The following is a 19,749-nucleotide window of genomic DNA, read 5'->3' on the forward strand; positions in this document are numbered from 1 at the left end:
TGCCAGTACCAAAAGCTGGGGCGAGTTTATGCTTCAACGGCATTGCTATTTCTCCGTCTAACCCCACGATATTTGCAGAGAAACAATCAACTTTTTTATTAACGTAAAATCCACGCTGTGGGAAGTACTTGTAGTCCTTGGTAAGGATTCTCCGACAAACATCAGCATTACGAAGTAAGAGAATAGGCCAGGTTAGCAAATAGAATCCAACCATGGATTTTTCTGAGGATTTGTAGACGTAATCACTAAACTCCACAAGGGGTAGTTTCAGCATTTTATCAACACTGCCCAGTAAGAACGTTGGCTTTACGCTAGGAACATTCTTTCGATCCCAGTAAGTGTAGCAGTACTTCACATATAAATAGGCAGTAATAGTTAATACTGAAAGCAACAGAACCAACATTGTAACACTTGTAGAAGCTTTTAAGAGACTTTTCACGTTAAAAGTTTGGAACAAACTGAAGAAAACTCATTTTAGTCTGGATTAATATAGAGCTCACAAGCAGTAATAAACTGGGGAATATTAAAAGTTTAACAACTGCTTAAAAAAAGTAAATTAGTTGCCGTGGTTGAGATTATACGTGGATTAATAGGGGTGTGGTTAACCCTTAAACGGCCAGTGATAAAGAATTGAAAAAAATAAACTTTCAAAAAATTTTAAAATATAATATGTTTGCTAATTATCTCTCAATGAATTAAAATATTAGATTAAAAGAAAACCGTAAAAATATTGAGGATTTGCGGTTGATGCAAAGTTTAATTTTTAAACGTACTCTTTATTACCAGTTATTAAAAATCTTTTAGTCAGTAGTAATAAAACAAAATAATAATTTTATGTTTTTTTTTCATTAGTGTACTTTATAAATACTTAGAAGTAAAAGAAGCTTTGCGAAATTTTCTAAAAATAAAAACTTCGTTGGTTGTAATTTTAACATTAAAAAATCTTTGTTTTTAACGCTTTAACGGCAATAATATTTTATAGCCATTTCTAAAATTAACCATACTTTTTGTAAGTTCTTTAAAATTATCTTTCATCGTTTTGTTAATAAGAGATTTTCTTTTCTTTTAATGGGTCGTTTTAAAACTCTTGACGTAGGAGTCCGACTCAAAGTTCGGTGATGATTTAAAGAAGAAAATTTAATGAATTTTGAAAACTTTTTACATTGTTTTAAAACAATTTTAAAAAAATGTGAAATTTAGTTTTAAATTCTGTGGAACTGTTTTTTTTTTATCTATTTTCTTTTACAATGCCCAAAGGTAGGTATATGACTTAAGTTTACAAAAATAATGGAAAAGAACAATAAGTTATCTTGTTAGATGTTTATGCAGGGTATTGTAGAACTGAAGTATACGTTAAAAATGTCGAAAAATGTAATAGACGAAAATTAATTAGAAAAAGTCGGAAAGTGTTGCCCTGCTTTTATTTAAAGAGATTTTTGCTTTAATAGAAGATAAAGAAATAACTCTAACTATTTTTTTTTATAAAGAATTCCATTTCTATTTAGCAGATAAAAGGAAGATAAAAAACGATTTCATTGCAATCGGCCCAGCTGTTTTGGAGAAGCTAACTTTGCCAGACTTTCTTTTATAGATTCAGATCTATTTAAATACGACAAAGACTAAGGGAAGCAAGCTTTTCCGTTTTTAATTAAAAACTACCAAAACCTTAAATTACCTATAACAAAAACCAAGAAAACTCATCTCCTTTATCTCCCGCCCAGGCTTCCTCCTTGAAAGTAATTCTGAAAGTGCAACTCATCCAAGAATTATTCTTGTAGTAAATTAAGCACGCAAGTGAGAAGAAATCAAGGAAATAATTACAGTTTGAAGATGGACAGAAAATGAAGTGCATTCCAAATAGAAAATTCTCCGGATTAAGTGGAAATGTTTGATAATGCGACGTTGGAAAACAACGCGAAAGTGGAAAACTTTCTTTGCCATCGTGCAATTTCTCATTTCATCTTGCTAATTAAGGGCTTTCGCGGTGTGGTGAGAAAATTGTTTCATTTTTAGTGCAATTCGTTGCATTTTATGAATTTATATTTTCCCCCGATGATTAATGTAGAGAAACTGGAGAAATGAGTGGTGAGTTGGGGTGTTAATTAGCATTTTAATTGAGAAAATTATTGGAAAAGTTTCTCGCAAGATTATCTTGTGAATTTTTATTCAACCGCGAGAGGGCTTCAACCCTTCCACAGCGACATCTATCGAGTATTTTTACACCTTTCTAAAAAAATGTGGCAAAAGTGAGAGATTTTGCCGTAGATATTGAATTTCATAGAGCCTATAAACCTGCTGTTAGAAAAGGAATTCAATTGCTTGGCAAACGACGACCCAAAAGCCTCCCTCTCCTTGTGAATGAAGTTGAGAAGAACCCTCTCTTTGGAATGCCTCCATCCCTCCCACCCCCTTACAACGTGGAGGTGGTGCTAAAAGTGAAAATAAAATTGTATTTTGCCGAGTAACAAATTCAATAATGTGAGAGGAATTTAGCAAAATGAAAGTCGGATATTACAATATATCCCCACACATCGAAGGATGAGGCAGAAAAAAACATCCCAAAGCTCCTCACTGTGCGTATATACCTTGATTTATCGATGGGGTTCTTCGGCGTCCTTTCCCACAAAAAAAAATACTTTTCTTCTCCTCTATCGCTACATATAGTGCGAGGAATTCTTTCGACAATATAGCAGAAGAGAAGAATTTCTGGCAATTGCCGAAGCAACAAAAGCGCTTTGGAAATAAAACCTGCAAATTAAAATGTTTTATATTTATTGAATGGAGGTTGCGTATGGATTAGGGGGTGGGTTTGCGCATCCCCCGTGGAGGCGTGTGTGTGTGTGTGGGAAATTGATGGGCATGTGAAGAAGTTATGGGGGAGGAATTTATTGACCAATGTTGCGGGATGGCTATTAAAAACGTAACGACAAGAATCGCCGCGATAAGGGTGAGTTATGGGTATTGTGTGTATGTGGCAAGGCCCAAAAGATTTTCCTTGCAAACATACTTTCAATTGCGGTGGTAACATTCCCCTCCTTCCCTCCGGGTGTGTATAGTCAGGGGATTCCGCCCCAAATGTGCCAGAGATAGAGCTCACACACATGGGGAGTCCGAAAGTATTCCAAGAGGCTTATTTATGTGCTCCCTGGTTGATCTCTCTGGGGGTGTGAGGCCAATTCTCATCCCCCCTCGCATTGAACACACCTCTTATTGCGCCATTTCGATTCCAGATATACCCACCACGACCAACCCTATGTTCTCATTCCACCACCTGATTGCCTCTGCAGAGCATCATTTCTCGAATGCCACAAATATTCCAAATGGGGAAGCTTGATTATTTCTTTGGTGGAGGATTAAACGGGAAATGTGCTGTGTTTGCCATGTACATGGTAATCTCAACTATCTTCCACCACTAATGATTGCGCTCTAGGAACTCCACATATTTCACGAGCACATTGGGAATTATTTGGTGTCGTCCCCGTGTTATAGAATCTATCTGAGGGGGGTTTGGTTGCTCCTACATAGGAGATCCGGAGGGGGGTTGCGATTTGTACCACATCTATTGGAATCCATTCAATATACGACGGGGGGCTAAACTTGTGTGAGTGTTTATCGAATGCATGGTGAAAATTAATGGGTAAAAGTGAAGGAAACTTCCACGGAGGATGAGATACCATACAAAATTTTATCAGTCTACCAACTAAATGATTGCTTCTAAAACTTTGTATAGGTACCTTTAATCATGCTTCAGTTGTTTGCTAAAATTGGAAATATTAGTACAAGGTATTCTTAGTAGATTTTGTGGGAGCGAGAGCGAAGGGTAAGCGGTACAGCTGGACTAGAGCGGCACTTGGCCGGGAGAACTTGAAGTGTACAGACAAGTGTAGAGAAGCAGAGTGAAATATATAAAGATAGAAGAGAAGTTAAGAAAACGTAAGTAGTTTTAATTACCACAAATGGCGACGAGGATGGGATCACCCTCGTTGGAAAAGGAAAAGTGCATGGAAAATGAGTTTTTTTTCATTAAGAGAAAATTTGAAATTTTGCATTGAGTAAAATTCCAATATGGCTGCTGATCATACGGGTTTTTTTTTCTTGCTTATATATGTCCCTTTATCGCTGTTTTTGAGATCTATTATTAATAAAAAAAGTGAAGCTCATAATTATCATATAAAAATTGAATAACGGAACTATCAGCATAGGAGAGTGTCTTTAGATTAATGTTGTAATATGTTGTATCTCAGAGAGAATTTAATTTGAGATAAAAGTTTTTTTCGCTCTCTTTTCATCCGAGAGAATTTTGTTGAAACTGGTTTTGATGAAACAAAGAAGATTTGATAAAGCGATAAAGCGAATTACATTGCAATTTAAATGGTGATAAACCATGGGAAGTATCTGATTTGTTTTATATGAGAATTAATTTGGAATATGTTGATGAAAATGATTTGATTTTGCTCTACAATAGAAAAGCTATTGTAGGATGGTCTTTGAGACCTGGAATAAAAATGATTAGAGAATTGCGCTACAATAGAAAAGCTATTGTAGGAGGGTCGGTTAGACCTGGATTTGTTTTTATGCGCTACAATATCGATGGTATTGTAGGATGGTTTTTTTTTCTCTTTTTCTTTTGTTGAAGAGATAAAAAGAACCTGGATAAGACTGATGATATGAAATTGAAGATTTTATGTGGCATAATATTTTGCATGTGAATTGATTGATAGCGTCATGATGAGAGAGAGAGTTGTGGTTGAATTGAGAGAAATGTCTCGGATTTCTTATAGATACGGAGAGAAACGATACCTGATTGTGAGAATGGAGAGGTTTTACAACCTGCCACCATTCAAATGTGCTACCCTATCGGCGAGTGAGGGTAGACGGAAATGGCTACAATGGAAGAGAGGATTTTTGCACATTGCGAATATTTCTAAAGAAACAAATAAAACAAATCTGAAGTCTCTGCTTTTGTCTCAAGGAGGGTTGGAATTGCAAGATGTTTTTTACAGCATCCCGGGGGCGGATGTAGAAGAAGATGTGGGTGAAGATGAGGATGAAGTAGTTGATCCATACAAGGTTGCACTTGAGAAGTTGGACGCATATTTTGCTCCCAAGCGCCATGAATCTTATGAAAGATTTGATTTTTGGGCATTGAAGCCTGAGGTTGATGAGCCATTTGAAAAATTCGTCCTGCGTGTCCAGCAACATGCCTCGAAATGCCAATTTGGGAGAACGGAGCAAGAAGCGAGAGACACAGCAATTATGGACAAGGTGATTCAATTGGCTTCTATAGAGCTGCGAGAAAAATTGCTGGAGAAGAAAAATCCGACAGTGGGTAACATGATCAATCAAGTGAATATTTTTCAAATGATCAAGGCTCAGGCAAAGGAGATGGGTCAACCAGCCACAAAGATTGAGTTGAATACTGAGGTGAATCAGATACAAGCCAAACCTGATAATCCAAAACCCATGACTAATGTGGAATGCTTCCGATGTGGTAGAAAAGGACATTATGCTCGGGATCCCAAATGTCCGGCGAAGGATAAAACCTGCCTCAAGTGTAAGATGCGTGGTCATTTTGCCGTAAAATGCCAACAACAGCAGCGTGGGGTGAAACGATCCAATGATTCACAGGTGACTACCACCCCTCCCGAAAAGAAAAGCAAGGTAAATGCTGTTGCGACGGACAGTGAGGCAAAACCACTGGAGAGTTTTATCTACAATATCGGAGATGGTGATGAGCGTATTTGGTGTCGAGTTGGAGGAGTTCTCGTTGAGATGTTGATTGACTCAGGGTCTTCACAAAATATTATTGATGAAGCAACGTGGACGTATATGAAGAACAATGATGCGGTTATTCAGGAGGTTGAAGGGGAAGCTCGATCTATTTTGAGAGCATATGCGCAGAATGATCCACTGCAGATTTTGAAGGTTTTTAAGGCTGAGATAGTTATTGCTGAAGGGAATGATAAGTTGTTGAAAACCGCAACGTTCTATGTGATCAAAGGGGGTTCACTTTGTTTGCTTGGGAGATACACAGCCAAGTTGTTGGGGGTGTTGATTTTGGGATTACCCAGCACTCAGGATCATTTCATCGGACAAATGGAAGAGAAGAGAATCACCCCTTTTCCTAAGATGAAAGGGATTAAACTTGTGATTCCAATTGATGATTCAGTTCAACCAGTCACTCAACATGCTCGTCGCCCTCCAATCGCGCTTTTGAAGAAAGTTGAGGAAAAATTGGAGGAATTGGAAAGATCTGATATCATAGAACCGGTGAATGAACACAGCGCTTGGGTTTCACCAATTGTGGTGATCTCAAAGGACAATGGAGATATCCGCATCTGTGTGGACATGCGACAAGCAAACAAAGCGATTAAGCGTGAAAATCACTTGATGCCCGTGTTGGAAGACTTCTTGCCACGATTGGAGTCAGCGAAAATTTTTTCACGCCTGGACATCAAAAACGCCTTTCATCAAATTGAATTGGACGAAAGCTCTCGCCATATAACGACTTTTATAACCCACAAAGGAATGTTTCGGTATAAGCGACTGATGTTCGGAATTTCCTGTGCCCCTGAAATTTTCCAGAAGGTAATGGAGCAAATTTTGTGCGGGTGCCACAATGCTATGAATTATATCGATGATATAATTGTTTTCGGGGTTTCTCTGGAGGATCATGACAAGGCGTTGAATAAAGTATTGGCTACTTTGAAAGAGAATGATGTACTCTTGAATCAATCGAAATGCATATTTCGTGTTTATCAAATTCAGTTTTTGGGACACGTGCTTTCTGAGAAAGGCATCAGACCGATGGAATCTAAAGTGGAAGCAGTACAAAAGTTTAGGTCACCTGAAACAAAGGAAGAAGTTCGCAGTTTTCTCGGATTGATAACGTATGTTAGTAGATTTCTTCCTGATTGTGCAACGGCCACATTTCCTCTCAGACAATTGATGTGCAGCAGTGACCCCTTTATTTGGAAGGAAATCCATCAGGAAGCATTTGATAAGCTGAAGAACATGATTGGTAATGCACAGATATTGAGTTTCTTTAATGATAATCGCCGCACTCGTTTGGTAGCTGATGCATCTCCAGTGGGGTTGGGAGCAGTACTGTTGCAATTCGAGGATGACACTGTTGATAAACCACTAATCATTGCTTATGCGAGTAAATGTCTCTCCAAAACTGAACGCAAGTACTGCCAAACGGAGAAGGAGGCTTAGCTCTCGTTTGGTCAGTGGAAAAATTCTACACATACCTCATTGGAAGAAAATTTGAGCTTGTCACTGATCATAAGCCACTGGAATTGATTTTCAAGCCCACCTCTAAGACATGTGCAAGGATTGAGAGATGGTTGCTCAGGCTTCAGGCGTTCCATTTCAAGGTGATCTACAAAAAGGGTTCTACCAATATTGCAGATCCACTCTCACGACTTTCAGTAATGAATGGAAGTACGGAATTCGAGGCTGAAACAGTTTGTATGGTTTTACCTATACTAGAGTCTGCAGCAGTTGATGTCGCTGAGATGGTTGAAGCATCCAAAAATGATCCCGAAATTCAAGCTGTTAAGGAAGCTTTGGAGACCGAAAAGTGGACGAGTGATATGGTGAAGCCATATCAAGTTTTCAGACAAGAGTTTGGAATGATAGGGGAGATATTGGTGAGGGGAACTAAATTTGTAGTTCCTGAATGTTTGAGGACAAGGATGATGGAGCTGGCACATGAAGGGCACCCTGGAGAAACATCAATGAAGAAACGCCTCCGAGAAAGAGTGTGGTGGCCCTCCATGGATGCAGAAATCATCAAGATTGTCAAGAAGTGTGAAGGATGTCGTTTGATTGAAGTGCCAAGCCACCCAGAACCAATGCAGAGGAAGAGGTTGCCAGAAGGACCGTGGATAGATTTGGCAATAGATTTTCTGGGGCCTCTACCGTCGGGGGAACATATTCTCGTTGTAGTAGATTACTACAGCAGGTACAAGGAAATCGAGATTATGCCCCGAATCACCGCCAAAGATACAGTAGCTCGGCTTGACAAAATATTCACCAGGCTCGGCTATCCCCGCACAATCACGTTTGATAACGCTAAACAGTTTGTAAGCGCTGAATTTCACGAATATTGCAAGATCAAGGGAATTGTCCTCAATCACACCATTCCCTATTGGCCTCAGCAAAATGGTGAGGTGGAGAGGCAGAATAGGTCCTTGTTGAAAAGGATAAGGATCAGCCATAGTCTCGACCGAAACTGGAAGAGGGATTTACATGACTATCTGGTTATGTACTACACAACTCCGCACAGTACTACGGGGAAGACCCCAACCGAGCTTCTTTACGGTAAAACTATAAGGAGCAAAATTCCCTCTTTGGGAGATATTGCAACAGCTCCTCCTGTTTCAGACTACAGGGATCGTGATCAATTGTTGAAAGAGAAGGGGAAAGCGTGTGAGGATGAGAAGAGACGAGCAATGGTGTCAGACATAGTAGTTGGGGACAAGAATACATTGTTAAACGGAAGACAGGAGCATCAGTGGTGATTGAGGATTCGGACGGAGTACAATATGAGAGAAATGTATCTCATCTCAAGAAAGTGCAGAAAGATGCAGATGATGCAGATGTTACTCCTGGGAAAGTTCATAATCCTCAACCGGGACCATCTCGACCTCGTAAGAGGAAAACTGAGTTCCAGGGTGGAGTAGTCACCAGGGCAAGGAAGCGTCGTGAAGAAAAGGAGAGGTGTGGGAGCGAGAGCGAAGGGTAAGCGGTACAGCTGGACTAGAGCGGCACTTGGCCGGGAGAACTTGAAGTGTACAGACAAGTGTAGAGAAGCAGAGTGAAATATATAAAGATAGAAGAGAAGTTAAGAAAACGTAATGTAGAACAATGCTATGTGCCCCGGTAGAGAAACCCTTCTACCGTAATAATACGTTGAGCTGTGGCACTATGTGTGTCTAGGGTTGGACTGCTCTGGGTGAAAGAGTGAGATGAGTCGTTAGCTCTATGCCGCTCATCAGGCACTCATAGGTTCAGTAGCCCACTGTTGCTCGTCCGATTCAGTTCGGGACCCGTTAGCTCTCTAAATAAGGGTAGTTAATAGCCTCTGTAGGAATATCGTCCTACATATCAGAAGTGGGATAGGGTCCGCGTGTGCCACTGCGTGTGGAAAACCGTGAAAATCACGGCGCGAGTGAGAAATAAGTGAAAATTGCGGAGAGGACAACGCAGAAGGCAGCGAAGCAACATGGCCGCCACCGCGTGGAGAAAAAATGCGGCGTAAATGCAGCGAAAATTGGCAAGATGGGACTGCGAAGACCATCGAGAAGCGCCCCAGCAACTGTGTGGAGGAACTCCCGGCGATGGAAAACCGCAAGTAGCTCTAAGTGCCCCCCAGGAAAAGAAATAAAGAGAGAAAAAATTGAGTTTCTTTGAGCTTTAACATTTTTATGGAATTCTGAGAAATTTTTGGCGATTCCAGAAATTTCCGTATTAACCCTTTTGTGTATGCTCTGTGTGAATGGTGGCCACCCGCACAAAATAATTGTCTTGTCTTGTCTTGCAGTAACATGTCTTAACAGGAATTCATTTTCAGGCAATTCATGATAAAGTTTGAATAGATTTCATGGGAAATTAAATAGGAAAATATGTTCATGAAAAAATGCAAAATGTTTTAGAAGTGTTTCATAGGTTAGTGAAATTAGCCGAGTTTATTGAAACATGAATTTGACGAGATTGAGAAACACGAAATGTTTTGCTGGAATTTGACCACATCGTGACATTTCGGTCGTGCCGATTGAATGCTCGGGTATTGTGTCATATTTTTGTTATTTATGTGATTCGTTTGAGTTTTCAAGGTATTTTGTGAGAAAATTCGAGGAAATTTCATTAAAATATCGCAAAGAAATTGCTGCAGAGTAAGTAAGAAGATAAAGAAGTGAGACAGCAGAGGATTTCAAAGATAAAAAAGTTAAGATTCTATGTGTAATTCAATTCTTTTAACTGTAGGAAACACAAAGTCGAGAAGGCAAAACAACACGGTTGCCATGCCCATGGGAACAAAGAAGCTAAGCGCAATAATCCAGCGGTTTGATCCAGATTGACCGACTGCATTGACACAGAGGATTGGCTTGTAGAAGTTGAAAATGCGCGTTGATGATGGGAAGAGAGAGTGACAATTCTATGTGCATCCATGAGATTGAGAGGTCAGCTGAAAAATGGATCCATAGAGCCAAAGCGAGGCTGGATACGTGGCAAAATTTCGCGATAAATAGTTAGAATTCTTTCCTACCGTTGTGGATTTAAGAACATCATTGTTGACACAAACTTTTGAATCTCTCCCGCAACTTCTCCGCGTGCTAATTGATGCGGAACAAACATTGAAACGTAGACGATTCCAAGCAAGACAGGCGCTATTCCAAGCGCAACTCTGGGTAGAATTCAGGGCGATACCATCCGTACCGCCATGGCAAGAAGAATGACAATGTGAAGCACACAAGGAAGCCAATAAGGAGAAAGAGCAGAAAACCACCAAGGAGCGACGAAGCTCTGAGAAACTCTGCTAAAGATGCAAGAAGCCCGGACATTTGATTGCTCAGTGCCCACAATAATTCCGATGAATTCCAATGTAGGGATAATTAAATTGAATTCGAGAAATAAAGAAACTTAAGCCTACTGAGTGTAGTCAAGTGTGAAGTCAAATAAAAAAGAAATTACAGAAATGCATTGTTATTTATTCGAGATTTTAATTAGTTGTTTTTCAGGACAGAAAAGTGAAATTAAGATCTCAAGGTAAGCCTACTAAATATAAATGGAGAATAATTTCTTTGTCATTTTAGAGAATGGACATACAACGAGGAAGCAACAAAGAAATGTGAAGGATTTAAAATATCAAATATTATATGCCCCACTCAGACACAATCTAGAGGAAATGAAGGAAGAGAATCTAAAGCCTACGACCGGAATTGAGGACTGGATTGATGTTAAGGAAGGCTATGTGCCAAAGTCAAGCAATGGCTATGTGCCGCTTGAAAGCTGAGTGCGCTAAACCAAGATACAAAGAAGGAAAGCAACACGAAACGTATAATAGGAATTAAGAATTAGATAGAAGGAAGATAAATTGCTAACCAAGACGAGAGCCGAAGCAAGAAGACTTCGTCTTCACTAACTGAGCCCCAGGCTTAGTTGCTTCACAGAGCTTATAGTACTATGTGTACTCCATCATGGAAAAGAAAAAACAAGAGATTAGAAAAACAAGATGACAACGATGAATTACAGCGGAAAGAATCAGGACACTGGATTGACTATTCACTTCATCAATGAGGACATTGATCATATCAGGAAGGCCGAGATGTAGAACAATGCTATGTGCCCCGGTAGAGAAACCCTTCTACCGTAATAATACGTTGAGCTGTGGCACTATGTGTGTCTAGGGTTGGACTGCTCTGGGTGAAAGAGTGAGATGAGTCGTTAGCTCTATGCCGCTCATCAGGCACTCATAGGTTCAGTAGCCCACTGTTGCTCGTCCGATTCAGTTCGGGACCCGTTAGCTCTCTAAATAAGGGTAGTTAATAGCCTCTGTAGGAATATCGTCCTACAGTAAGTAGTTTTAATTACCACAGATTTTAAGGGCTTTTAAAGCTCAATCTATTCAAATTTAATTTTAACCACATTTTTGTCCAGAATTTTTTTTGGAATTCTAGCGAAGTATTTGAAAATTATCTAGAAAATTCCTTTCTTAACTAAAATAATTTAAATTTCACTTAAGATGTTCTAAAACTCTTCCTATACTACTTGAATTTATTTGAATTTGTTAAATATGATAATTTTTTAATGCTATATTTTTATGCATTCAAAGTTAGCATTGAAAATTTTCCGAGTACATAAACCAGTTAAGTTTAAGAGTAAATTTTCTAGAAAAGTTTTTTTTCCAATTTCTTTCATCTTCGAATGAATGATATAAAAATTATGGTAGTTTCCAGACACAATCCTCCTATAAAATTTATTATTTGTTTATTAGTTTTTATAATTGTTCGAGAAAAAACTCGGCACATCATTTATTTAGTAAGAAATTAAAAATTTTCGTTGAATTGAATATTTGAAATCTCGATTTTATAGGATAAATGCATTTGGATAAAAAAAACTTATGGTATAATTATAGCACAAAATAGGTCTAGGCTATGAGAACTTATATAGGGGTTAGTTCTTTCTGAAACGTTTTTTTTCTAACAATTAGAGAGTTAAGATTTTGGAACTTTGTGATCAATAATTGAAATATTTGACTATAAGAAATTAGTACTTTTAGGCCTCATAGCCGAGACACCATGCTATAAAAAATTATAATTTAGTTTCTAGTCCTAATGAATATTATATAAAAAAAATATTTTCTATCAAACTAGGGCCTAAATTTTAATTTTCCTCTAAAAGAAATCGAACAGCAATAAGACATTAATTTTAATAAAGGATAAAATAAAAAATTCTCTCGTTTAATTTTCCAAAACATTTTTCTTGCAGTGTTATATTGTTGCTAAGTGAGGTGTCTTCTCTTCATCAAGTCTTTGCGTGCTAACTTCTCAACAAGAATCATCTTCCTTCCGCAATGTGCATCTTGTGGGCAAAATTCAATTTGAATTTCCCTTTGTGGGAAAAATATCAAGGAGAGGAAACATAAAATGTAGATGTCATTCCTTTAATTCACTTTGCATAATAACACACAAAATACACCCGTCTTTTTGATAAATGCTAAGTAGAAAGTTTGTATATTCTCGGGGTATTTATGGTTGGTTAGATGACTCACAAGAAGTCGGTGAGGCGAAAATTTACTCCGGCTGGGCACATTAAAGCGAATTTTCTCCTCACCGCGTGTGCCTATCTTTTTTCTAAGGTTCGCAAAGGGACATTGTGCTGTGTATCATTTCGCATTTCCAATAAGAATGGACCTCAATTGTGCGGGGAAATTGTCGTTGTATTTACTTTTCAGAAAAACGAATTCATAATTCAGAAGCTTACAAAATTTATTCATAGCTGGGAGTATTTGATCGAAATTTATACGGAAAAAAAGTGTCTTATCCATTCGTCTCTCATGGTGTGGGGAAATTGCAAAAGGAAAAAACTATACGAGGTATATATTATATTGGGAGAAGATATTGAGGAAAGGAATGGCATGAAAATATTTTTCTTTAAATTGAAGATGAAAAATTTGAAAATTTTTTTCTTCTCAGTGAAATTAAATTCTAAGAATGAGAACAAAATGTAGTCCGGCCCAAACTCTTTTATATGTATATTTTACATTGTATTGCACATATAACAAATCTAAATAGTTTGAATCAAAACGCCGTTATCATTAATTATCATTAAATCATTAAAAGAATATAAAAATATTTGTTATCAATCCTCTCAAAGACATTTTGATTGATTTAATTAAAAAGTTCTTTTCAACTCCACTTTTCACGAAGAGAAAATTATTATTCACACGCGTGGCTCTTTCTTTTAGTAAAATGGGTTCAAATTCACGAATAATCGTGAAGATTTTTTTTATTGAGATAAGAACATTATTATTTACTTAAGACACTAACCGGTTTCTATATTCTCCAAATTTCTTTTGCCGAAGTTCGCAAAGATCAATGCGATCTTCTTTCATTTTCTGTTGGCATTTCGAATGGTTAAGAAGCTCCAAATCTTTGTATTTTTGTGTCAAGGAGAAATTTTTAGAATTTCTTGTGAAAATTTTGCAAATTCTAGTGCTTAGTGAGAGAAAATTAGTGAAAAATCTTTTCAAGAATGGAAGTTAAATTCACGGTTAATGGTTTAAAGTGCTCAATAAAGCCTGGAGAGTTGGCTCCTGATACATCCTTAAATACTTACCTGAGATCCCATTTGTGCCTCACTGGGACGAAATTTATGTGCCAAGAGGGTGGTTGCGGTTGCTGTATTGTAACCCTGAAAGGTGTACAGCCTATAACCGGAGAACCTTATACAATTGCCGTGAATTCATGCCTATTCCTCGTATTTTCTTGCCATGGTCTCAGTGTAGTTACAATTGAAGGATTAGGCGACAGGACAACACGGTACCATCCAATGCAAGAACGTTTAGCACAGAATCATGGCTCTCAGTGTGGATTCTGTTCTCCGGGATTTGTAATGAATATGTACAGTTTGTATGAAGGTAAATTTGGAAATGTAACAGCTGAAGAAGTTGAGGATTCCTTTGGAGGGAATATCTGTCGTTGTACGGGGTATCGTCCAATCCTTGATACCTTCAAGTCGTTCGCTTCGAATTCTTTGCAAAACTTATCAACTCTCTGTGGAGACATTGAGGATCTTTCATTGAGAAATTGTCCGAAAAATGGAGAATTATGCGCGGGTAAATGTGGTGGCAGAATTCACGTGAAAGCAGCAAATAACGCTGAGTGGTTCAGAGTAACAACCCTTGCTGAAGTTCTCAATATCTTAAGTAATACAGGATCGAAAAAATATCGATTAGTTGGAGGAAATACAGCCAATGGAATCTATCGAATGCCTTACGATATTGAGGTTTTTATCGACGTTGCATCCGTAATTGAGCTCAAGAGATACTCAATCGGTACAACAATTGAACTTGGTGGAAGTATAACAATTACTGAATGGATGCAAATCCTCCTTGAAGCTGCTGATCGTTCAGCAGGATTCACCTACTGCCGAATTGTGAGAGATTATCTCAATCAGATCGCAACAGTTCCAGTAAGAAATGTTGGTACCATTGCGGGGAATTTGATGATCAAACACGAACACAGGGAATTCTATTCAGACATCTTCCTACTGCTTGAGACCACCGCTGCCAAGATCACAATTACTGATACATCAGGAACATTTCAAACTTTATCCCTTTTAGATTTTCTCGCAACTGATATGACTAGGAAAGTCGTTACGAAAATTTCAATGCCTCAATTAGCTCCAGATCGATACAATTTGAGATTTTACAAAATGACTGATAGAGCTCAAAATGCCATAACTTACATGAATGCTGGATTTCTTCTGAAGATGCAATCAGGATCTAAGAATATTGTAAAGTCTGCAAGGATTATTTACGGAGGAGTCAATCCTAAATTCATCCATGCAGCAACCATTGAAAAATTCTTGAAGGAAAAGGATCTTTTTGAAAACTCCACGATACAGGGAGTTATAGACTTGATAGATTCATTTACCTTCGATGATTCCCTCCCAAACTCATCAGCTGAATTTCGTCGCAGACTTGCTATTGGGCTGTTTTACAAGGTTAATACGAAAGCTTACCTATGCTATTAATTTGGCCTAATGTTTTGCCTTTAATTTCAGACTGTTCTCAAACTTTCACCACGTTCAAAGATTCCTCCTTCCTATCAAAGTGGAGCTTCTCTCATCGCCAGACCCTTATCGTCCGGTCAACAAAACTTCACAACTACCCCCGCAGACTACCCACTATCGCAGCCTATAATGAAAATTGAAGCTCTTGTCCAGTGTAGTGGTGAAGCTGAGTATGTTAACGATATTCCACTAACTAAGGCTCTCTGGGCAACTTTTGTTTTATCAAATGATCCACTGAAGACTATTGAAAGTATTGATGCAAGTGCAGCATTAGCAGTAAGGGGTGTAAAGGCATTCTACAGTGCCAAGGATATTCCAGGAGAAAATTCATTTATTACCACAAGAAGTTCTAACCTTCTTAGCTATCCAGATCCCGAAGAAGTATTCTGTAGTGGAAAGGTAAAGTTTTCTTCCTTTTTCAGCTTTTAAGTTAATTTGAATAAAATAGGCCAATTTTTAATCTCAGGTTCTGTACCATGGTCAGCCTGTTGGTGTAATTTTGGCTGAAGAAATGTCTCAAGCAGTCTATGCTGCTGATTTGGTTAAGATCAAGTACGTGAATCAGAAGAAGAAAACAGAAAACTCTATAACAGACAGCCTATATCGCTACTTTAAGGGAAACCCAACTACGGCAGATCTTGAGAAAAAAGTCCTTCCAACACTTCAGGATGTTCTCAAAGAAGATCCAAAACTCACAGAAGATCGCTTTCAGATCCCATTTGTAGTAATTGCAGCATCACAAATTGGAGTTGATCAGTCAAGCAATAGCATCAAAGGACATTTAATTTTTGGCCCTCAGTATCATTTCACGCTTGAAACTCAACAAACAATTGCCATTCCTGTAGAGGATGGAATGGATCTCTTCCCTAGTTCTCAATGGATGGATTTAACCAATATGGGGGTGGCGAATGTTTTGGGTGTCCACAATAATGAAATAAATATCCGAGTTCGTCGCTTAGGTGGGGCATTTGGATCAAAGATTAGTCGAGCTACCTTCATTGCAGCAGCAGCTGCTATTGCTTGTTACCGCTCCAAACGTCCTATACGGATGGTTTTACCTCTGACAACAAATATGAGGGCCATTGGTAAGAGAACTCCGGCTTTTTCAGAGTATGACGTGGAGTTCAATGATCAGGGTGTAATTCAACGCCTCAATTGCGACGTAACGCATGATCTTGGATGTTCCAACAATGAACCAATGGATTTCATAGCTAGCATTTATACTTCCAACGTATATGTAACTAACACGTGGACTGTAGTCTTTCATCATGTCTTAACTGATGCAGCTTCAAATACTCTAATGAGAGCTCCAGGGGCCATAGAAGTAATATCAAATGCTGAAATGGTTATGGAACATATAGCTTGGACCCTCAAGAAAGATCCCGTTGAAGTTCGTCTTGCTAACATTGCACCTGATCATCCAATTAGGAAGATTTGTAAGGATTTCCTAGCATCGAGCGAGTACTACAAAAGGCTCGATGAAGTGAATAAGTTCAATGAGGAAAATCGTTGGAAAAAACGTGGAATATCCGTATGTTTGATGCAATATCCTGAAGTCTTTGGAAGCCCGTTCGAAACACTCATTTCAGTCTATCATGGTGATGGGAGTGTTGTCATAACTCCTGGAGGAATTGATGGGGGTCAGGGTCTAAATACAAAATGCACGCAAATTGCTGCTTTTATCCTAAATATCCCAATTGAGCTGATCAAGATAAAAACTCCCAATAATGTTGTAAGTGCCAATACGCTCTTTTCAGCAGGAGACATGCCTCATGATGCAGTTGGGCATTCTGTGAGGATCTGCTGTGAACAACTACGAGATCGCATTGCACCATTCAGAGTGAACAATTCCTGGGTTGATGCAGTTCAGGCTGCACATATGGCTACCGTAGAGTTGATTGTAACACATCAATTTACATCTGATCAAATTCCTGTCTACATTGACTACGGAGCTGCTTGTGCTGAGATTGAAATTGACGTTTTAACTGGAGATTTTCAACTAAAAAGAGTGGACATTGTCGAGGATGTGGCAAAGAGTATTAATCCTCAAATTGACATAGGGCAGATTGAGGGTGGATTCGTCATGGGCCTAGGATATTGGCTCCATGAGAAGCTTGTCTATAACCGTTCAACGGGGGAATTGCTAACAAACCGTGCATGGAACTACAAACCACCAGGTGCAAAAGACATTCCTGTAGACTTCAGGATAACTCTGCTGCAAAATAGTTCAGCTGTAGCCGGTGCAATGGGATCCAAGGCTGCAAGTGAACTAGCAACATCATTGGCGTACGTTGTAGTTGGAGCTCTTAGGAAGGCTCTTGAGTCAGCACGAAAGGATTCCGGAGCACCTGATACGTTCTTGATGCTAAATACTTCGACAACCAAGGAGGATATTCTTGTTCTTGCCGGCACTAAGAATTCACAATTTTGTCTATAAAATGCTTTAAAAAAAACACTTTTCTCATCTTTTTGAACATTTTGTTAGTTTATTGACCCTCTTCTGTTTACAAATTAATAAAAACATAAGAAAAGGTAAAAGTTGGGTGGTATTCTAGGATAGAGACGCCTTTCAAGATCAAGATAAAAATCAAAATAAAGATCAAGACTGTCGGTATTCTACTTTACGACGAATTATCCAGGAAAGTAAAATCAAAATTTGCGTTATCCTACTTGTCAGTTTCTTGGTTTCAGCTTCGCGCCAAGAAAACTTTAGCGATATCTCTTTCTAACGCATTAATTTTTTCTATTGCGCTTTCTCGTTCGCTCTCGGATGACAATTGAACGAAATTTAAACACTTCATGGGAATTTCTTCCCTATTGCCATTACATCCAGGAGCCCTGATTGTAATCTCGGCTATTATTCCCAGGCATTATTGCTCCGGGAATGGAATGAATATTGTCGGAGAGGTGCTTTCTGCCTCCAGATTATGATAATTTGGCGGTAACTGGGGGGGGGGGGTATGCTACTGCAAAATTTTGAATTTTTCTTAGGAATCGTGGTCACTTCTTCTTGCTATTGATGGAGTGACCTCCGGATTAAGGATCTCATCCCAGGATTGTCATATCCTAGACAATCCTGGGATTCTGGGGCAATTTTTTAATTTTTTTCCAGGATTAGTGGTCACTTCTCATTGGTAATGATAAAGTGATCTCCGGATTGGGCATCTCATCCCCGGATTGTCACATCCTGGACAATCCTGGGATGCTGGTGCAAAAATGTTTGTTTTTCGCCGGAATTGTGGTCACTTCTCATTGGTAATGATAAAGTGACCTCCGGACTAGGGATTTCATCCCAGAACTATCAAGCCCTAGACAATTAGGGAATGCTGGTGCAAAATTGTGGTTTTTTCGCCAGAGTAGTGGTCACTCCAACATTACTAATAGGAAGTGACCATAAATCCGTCGAAAAACCCACAATTTTGCACCAGCATCCCCTAATTGTCCAGGACTTGATAATCCTGGGATGAGAGCCTCAATCTGGAGGTCACTCCATCATTACCAATCAGGAGTGACCACAATTCCGTCGAAAAACCCAGAATTTTGCACCAGCATCCCAGGAATGTCCAGGATGTGACAGTCCTGGGATGAGATCCCCAATCTGGAGGTCACTTTATCATTACAAAGGAGAAGTGACCATAATTCCGGCAAAAAACAAACATTTTTGCACCAGCATCCCAGGATTGTCCAGGATGTGACAATCCGGGGATGAGATCCCCAATCCGGAGGTCACTCCACCATTACAAAGGAGAAGTGACCACAATTCCAGTGAAAAACAAAAAAATTTGCACCAGCATCCCAGGATTGTCCAGAATGTGACAATCCGGGGATGAGATCCCCAATCCGGAGGTCACTCCATCAATAGCAAGATGGAGTGAACACAAATCCGGCAAAAACCCGTCTTTTTTCATCTGCATCCCCTATTTGTTCAAGAGTTTTCATATCTCCCATTCTGAATTTACTTTGTCTTTACCTCATTTGAAAACCAATTTTTCAAAGGACCCCAAAACCGTCTTGGAATTTCACATAAATCCAAGACATTTTACGTTATAATAAGACCGTAAATCTCTATCGTAGAATACAGAATCTTGGAATATTTTTATCCAAGTCTCTTTTGACAACGCATTTTGTAAATCTTTATTTTGATTTTGATTCGTATCTCAGAATACTAAAAGTCTTGGAAGTTGTATGAAGAAACAAGATTTTTAGGTTATGGTTCGACCGTAAATCTCTATCTTAGAATACCAAATCTTGAAATATTTTGAATTTCCAAGATTATCCTGAAAATTTCTTGGAATTTTAAAGTAGAATACCAAATCTTGGTTTTTTTCTTTATTTTGATCTTTATATTTATCTTAGAATACCGCCAAGTTGTTTCGTCTTTTGAATAAAACGAGTTTTCAAGACTACAAAATTTAAGACTTTGCATAAATAGAATCGTTTCTT

At 38.6% G+C, this 19,749-nt stretch overlaps 2 protein-coding genes and 1 long non-coding RNA gene across 3 annotated transcripts; all 3 read left to right on the forward strand.

The window, feature by feature from the left end:
- The first annotated feature begins 4,812 nt into the window (after nt 1–4,812).
- On the forward strand, nt 4,813–7,218 carry LOC129791397 (uncharacterized protein K02A2.6-like). Its single transcript, XM_055829590.1, has 3 exons — nt 4,813–4,864; nt 4,976–7,021; nt 7,076–7,218. Exons 1-3 carry the CDS (start codon nt 4,813–4,815, stop codon nt 7,216–7,218), a joined length of 2,241 nt encoding a protein of 746 aa, XP_055685565.1.
- A 2,226-nt stretch (nt 7,219–9,444) lies between these two features.
- LOC129787380 (uncharacterized) lies at nt 9,445–11,037 on the forward strand. The gene is made up of 2 exons (XR_008750225.1): nt 9,445–9,902; nt 9,994–11,037. It is a non-coding gene; the product is annotated as an uncharacterized LOC129787380 (long non-coding RNA).
- A 5,790-nt stretch (nt 11,038–16,827) lies between these two features.
- On the forward strand, nt 16,828–17,743 carry LOC129791470 (aldehyde oxidase 4-like). Its single transcript, XM_055829674.1, has one exon. The coding sequence runs from the start codon at nt 16,847–16,849 to the stop codon at nt 17,741–17,743; it is 897 nt and encodes a 298-aa protein (XP_055685649.1). The 5' UTR covers nt 16,828–16,846.
- Nucleotides 17,744–19,749: the final 2,006 nt, after the last annotated feature.

This window comes from Lutzomyia longipalpis, chromosome 1 (assembly GCF_024334085.1).
Source record: "Lutzomyia longipalpis isolate SR_M1_2022 chromosome 1, ASM2433408v1".
In the NCBI taxonomy this organism is placed as follows: Eukaryota; Metazoa; Arthropoda; class Insecta; order Diptera; family Psychodidae; genus Lutzomyia; species Lutzomyia longipalpis.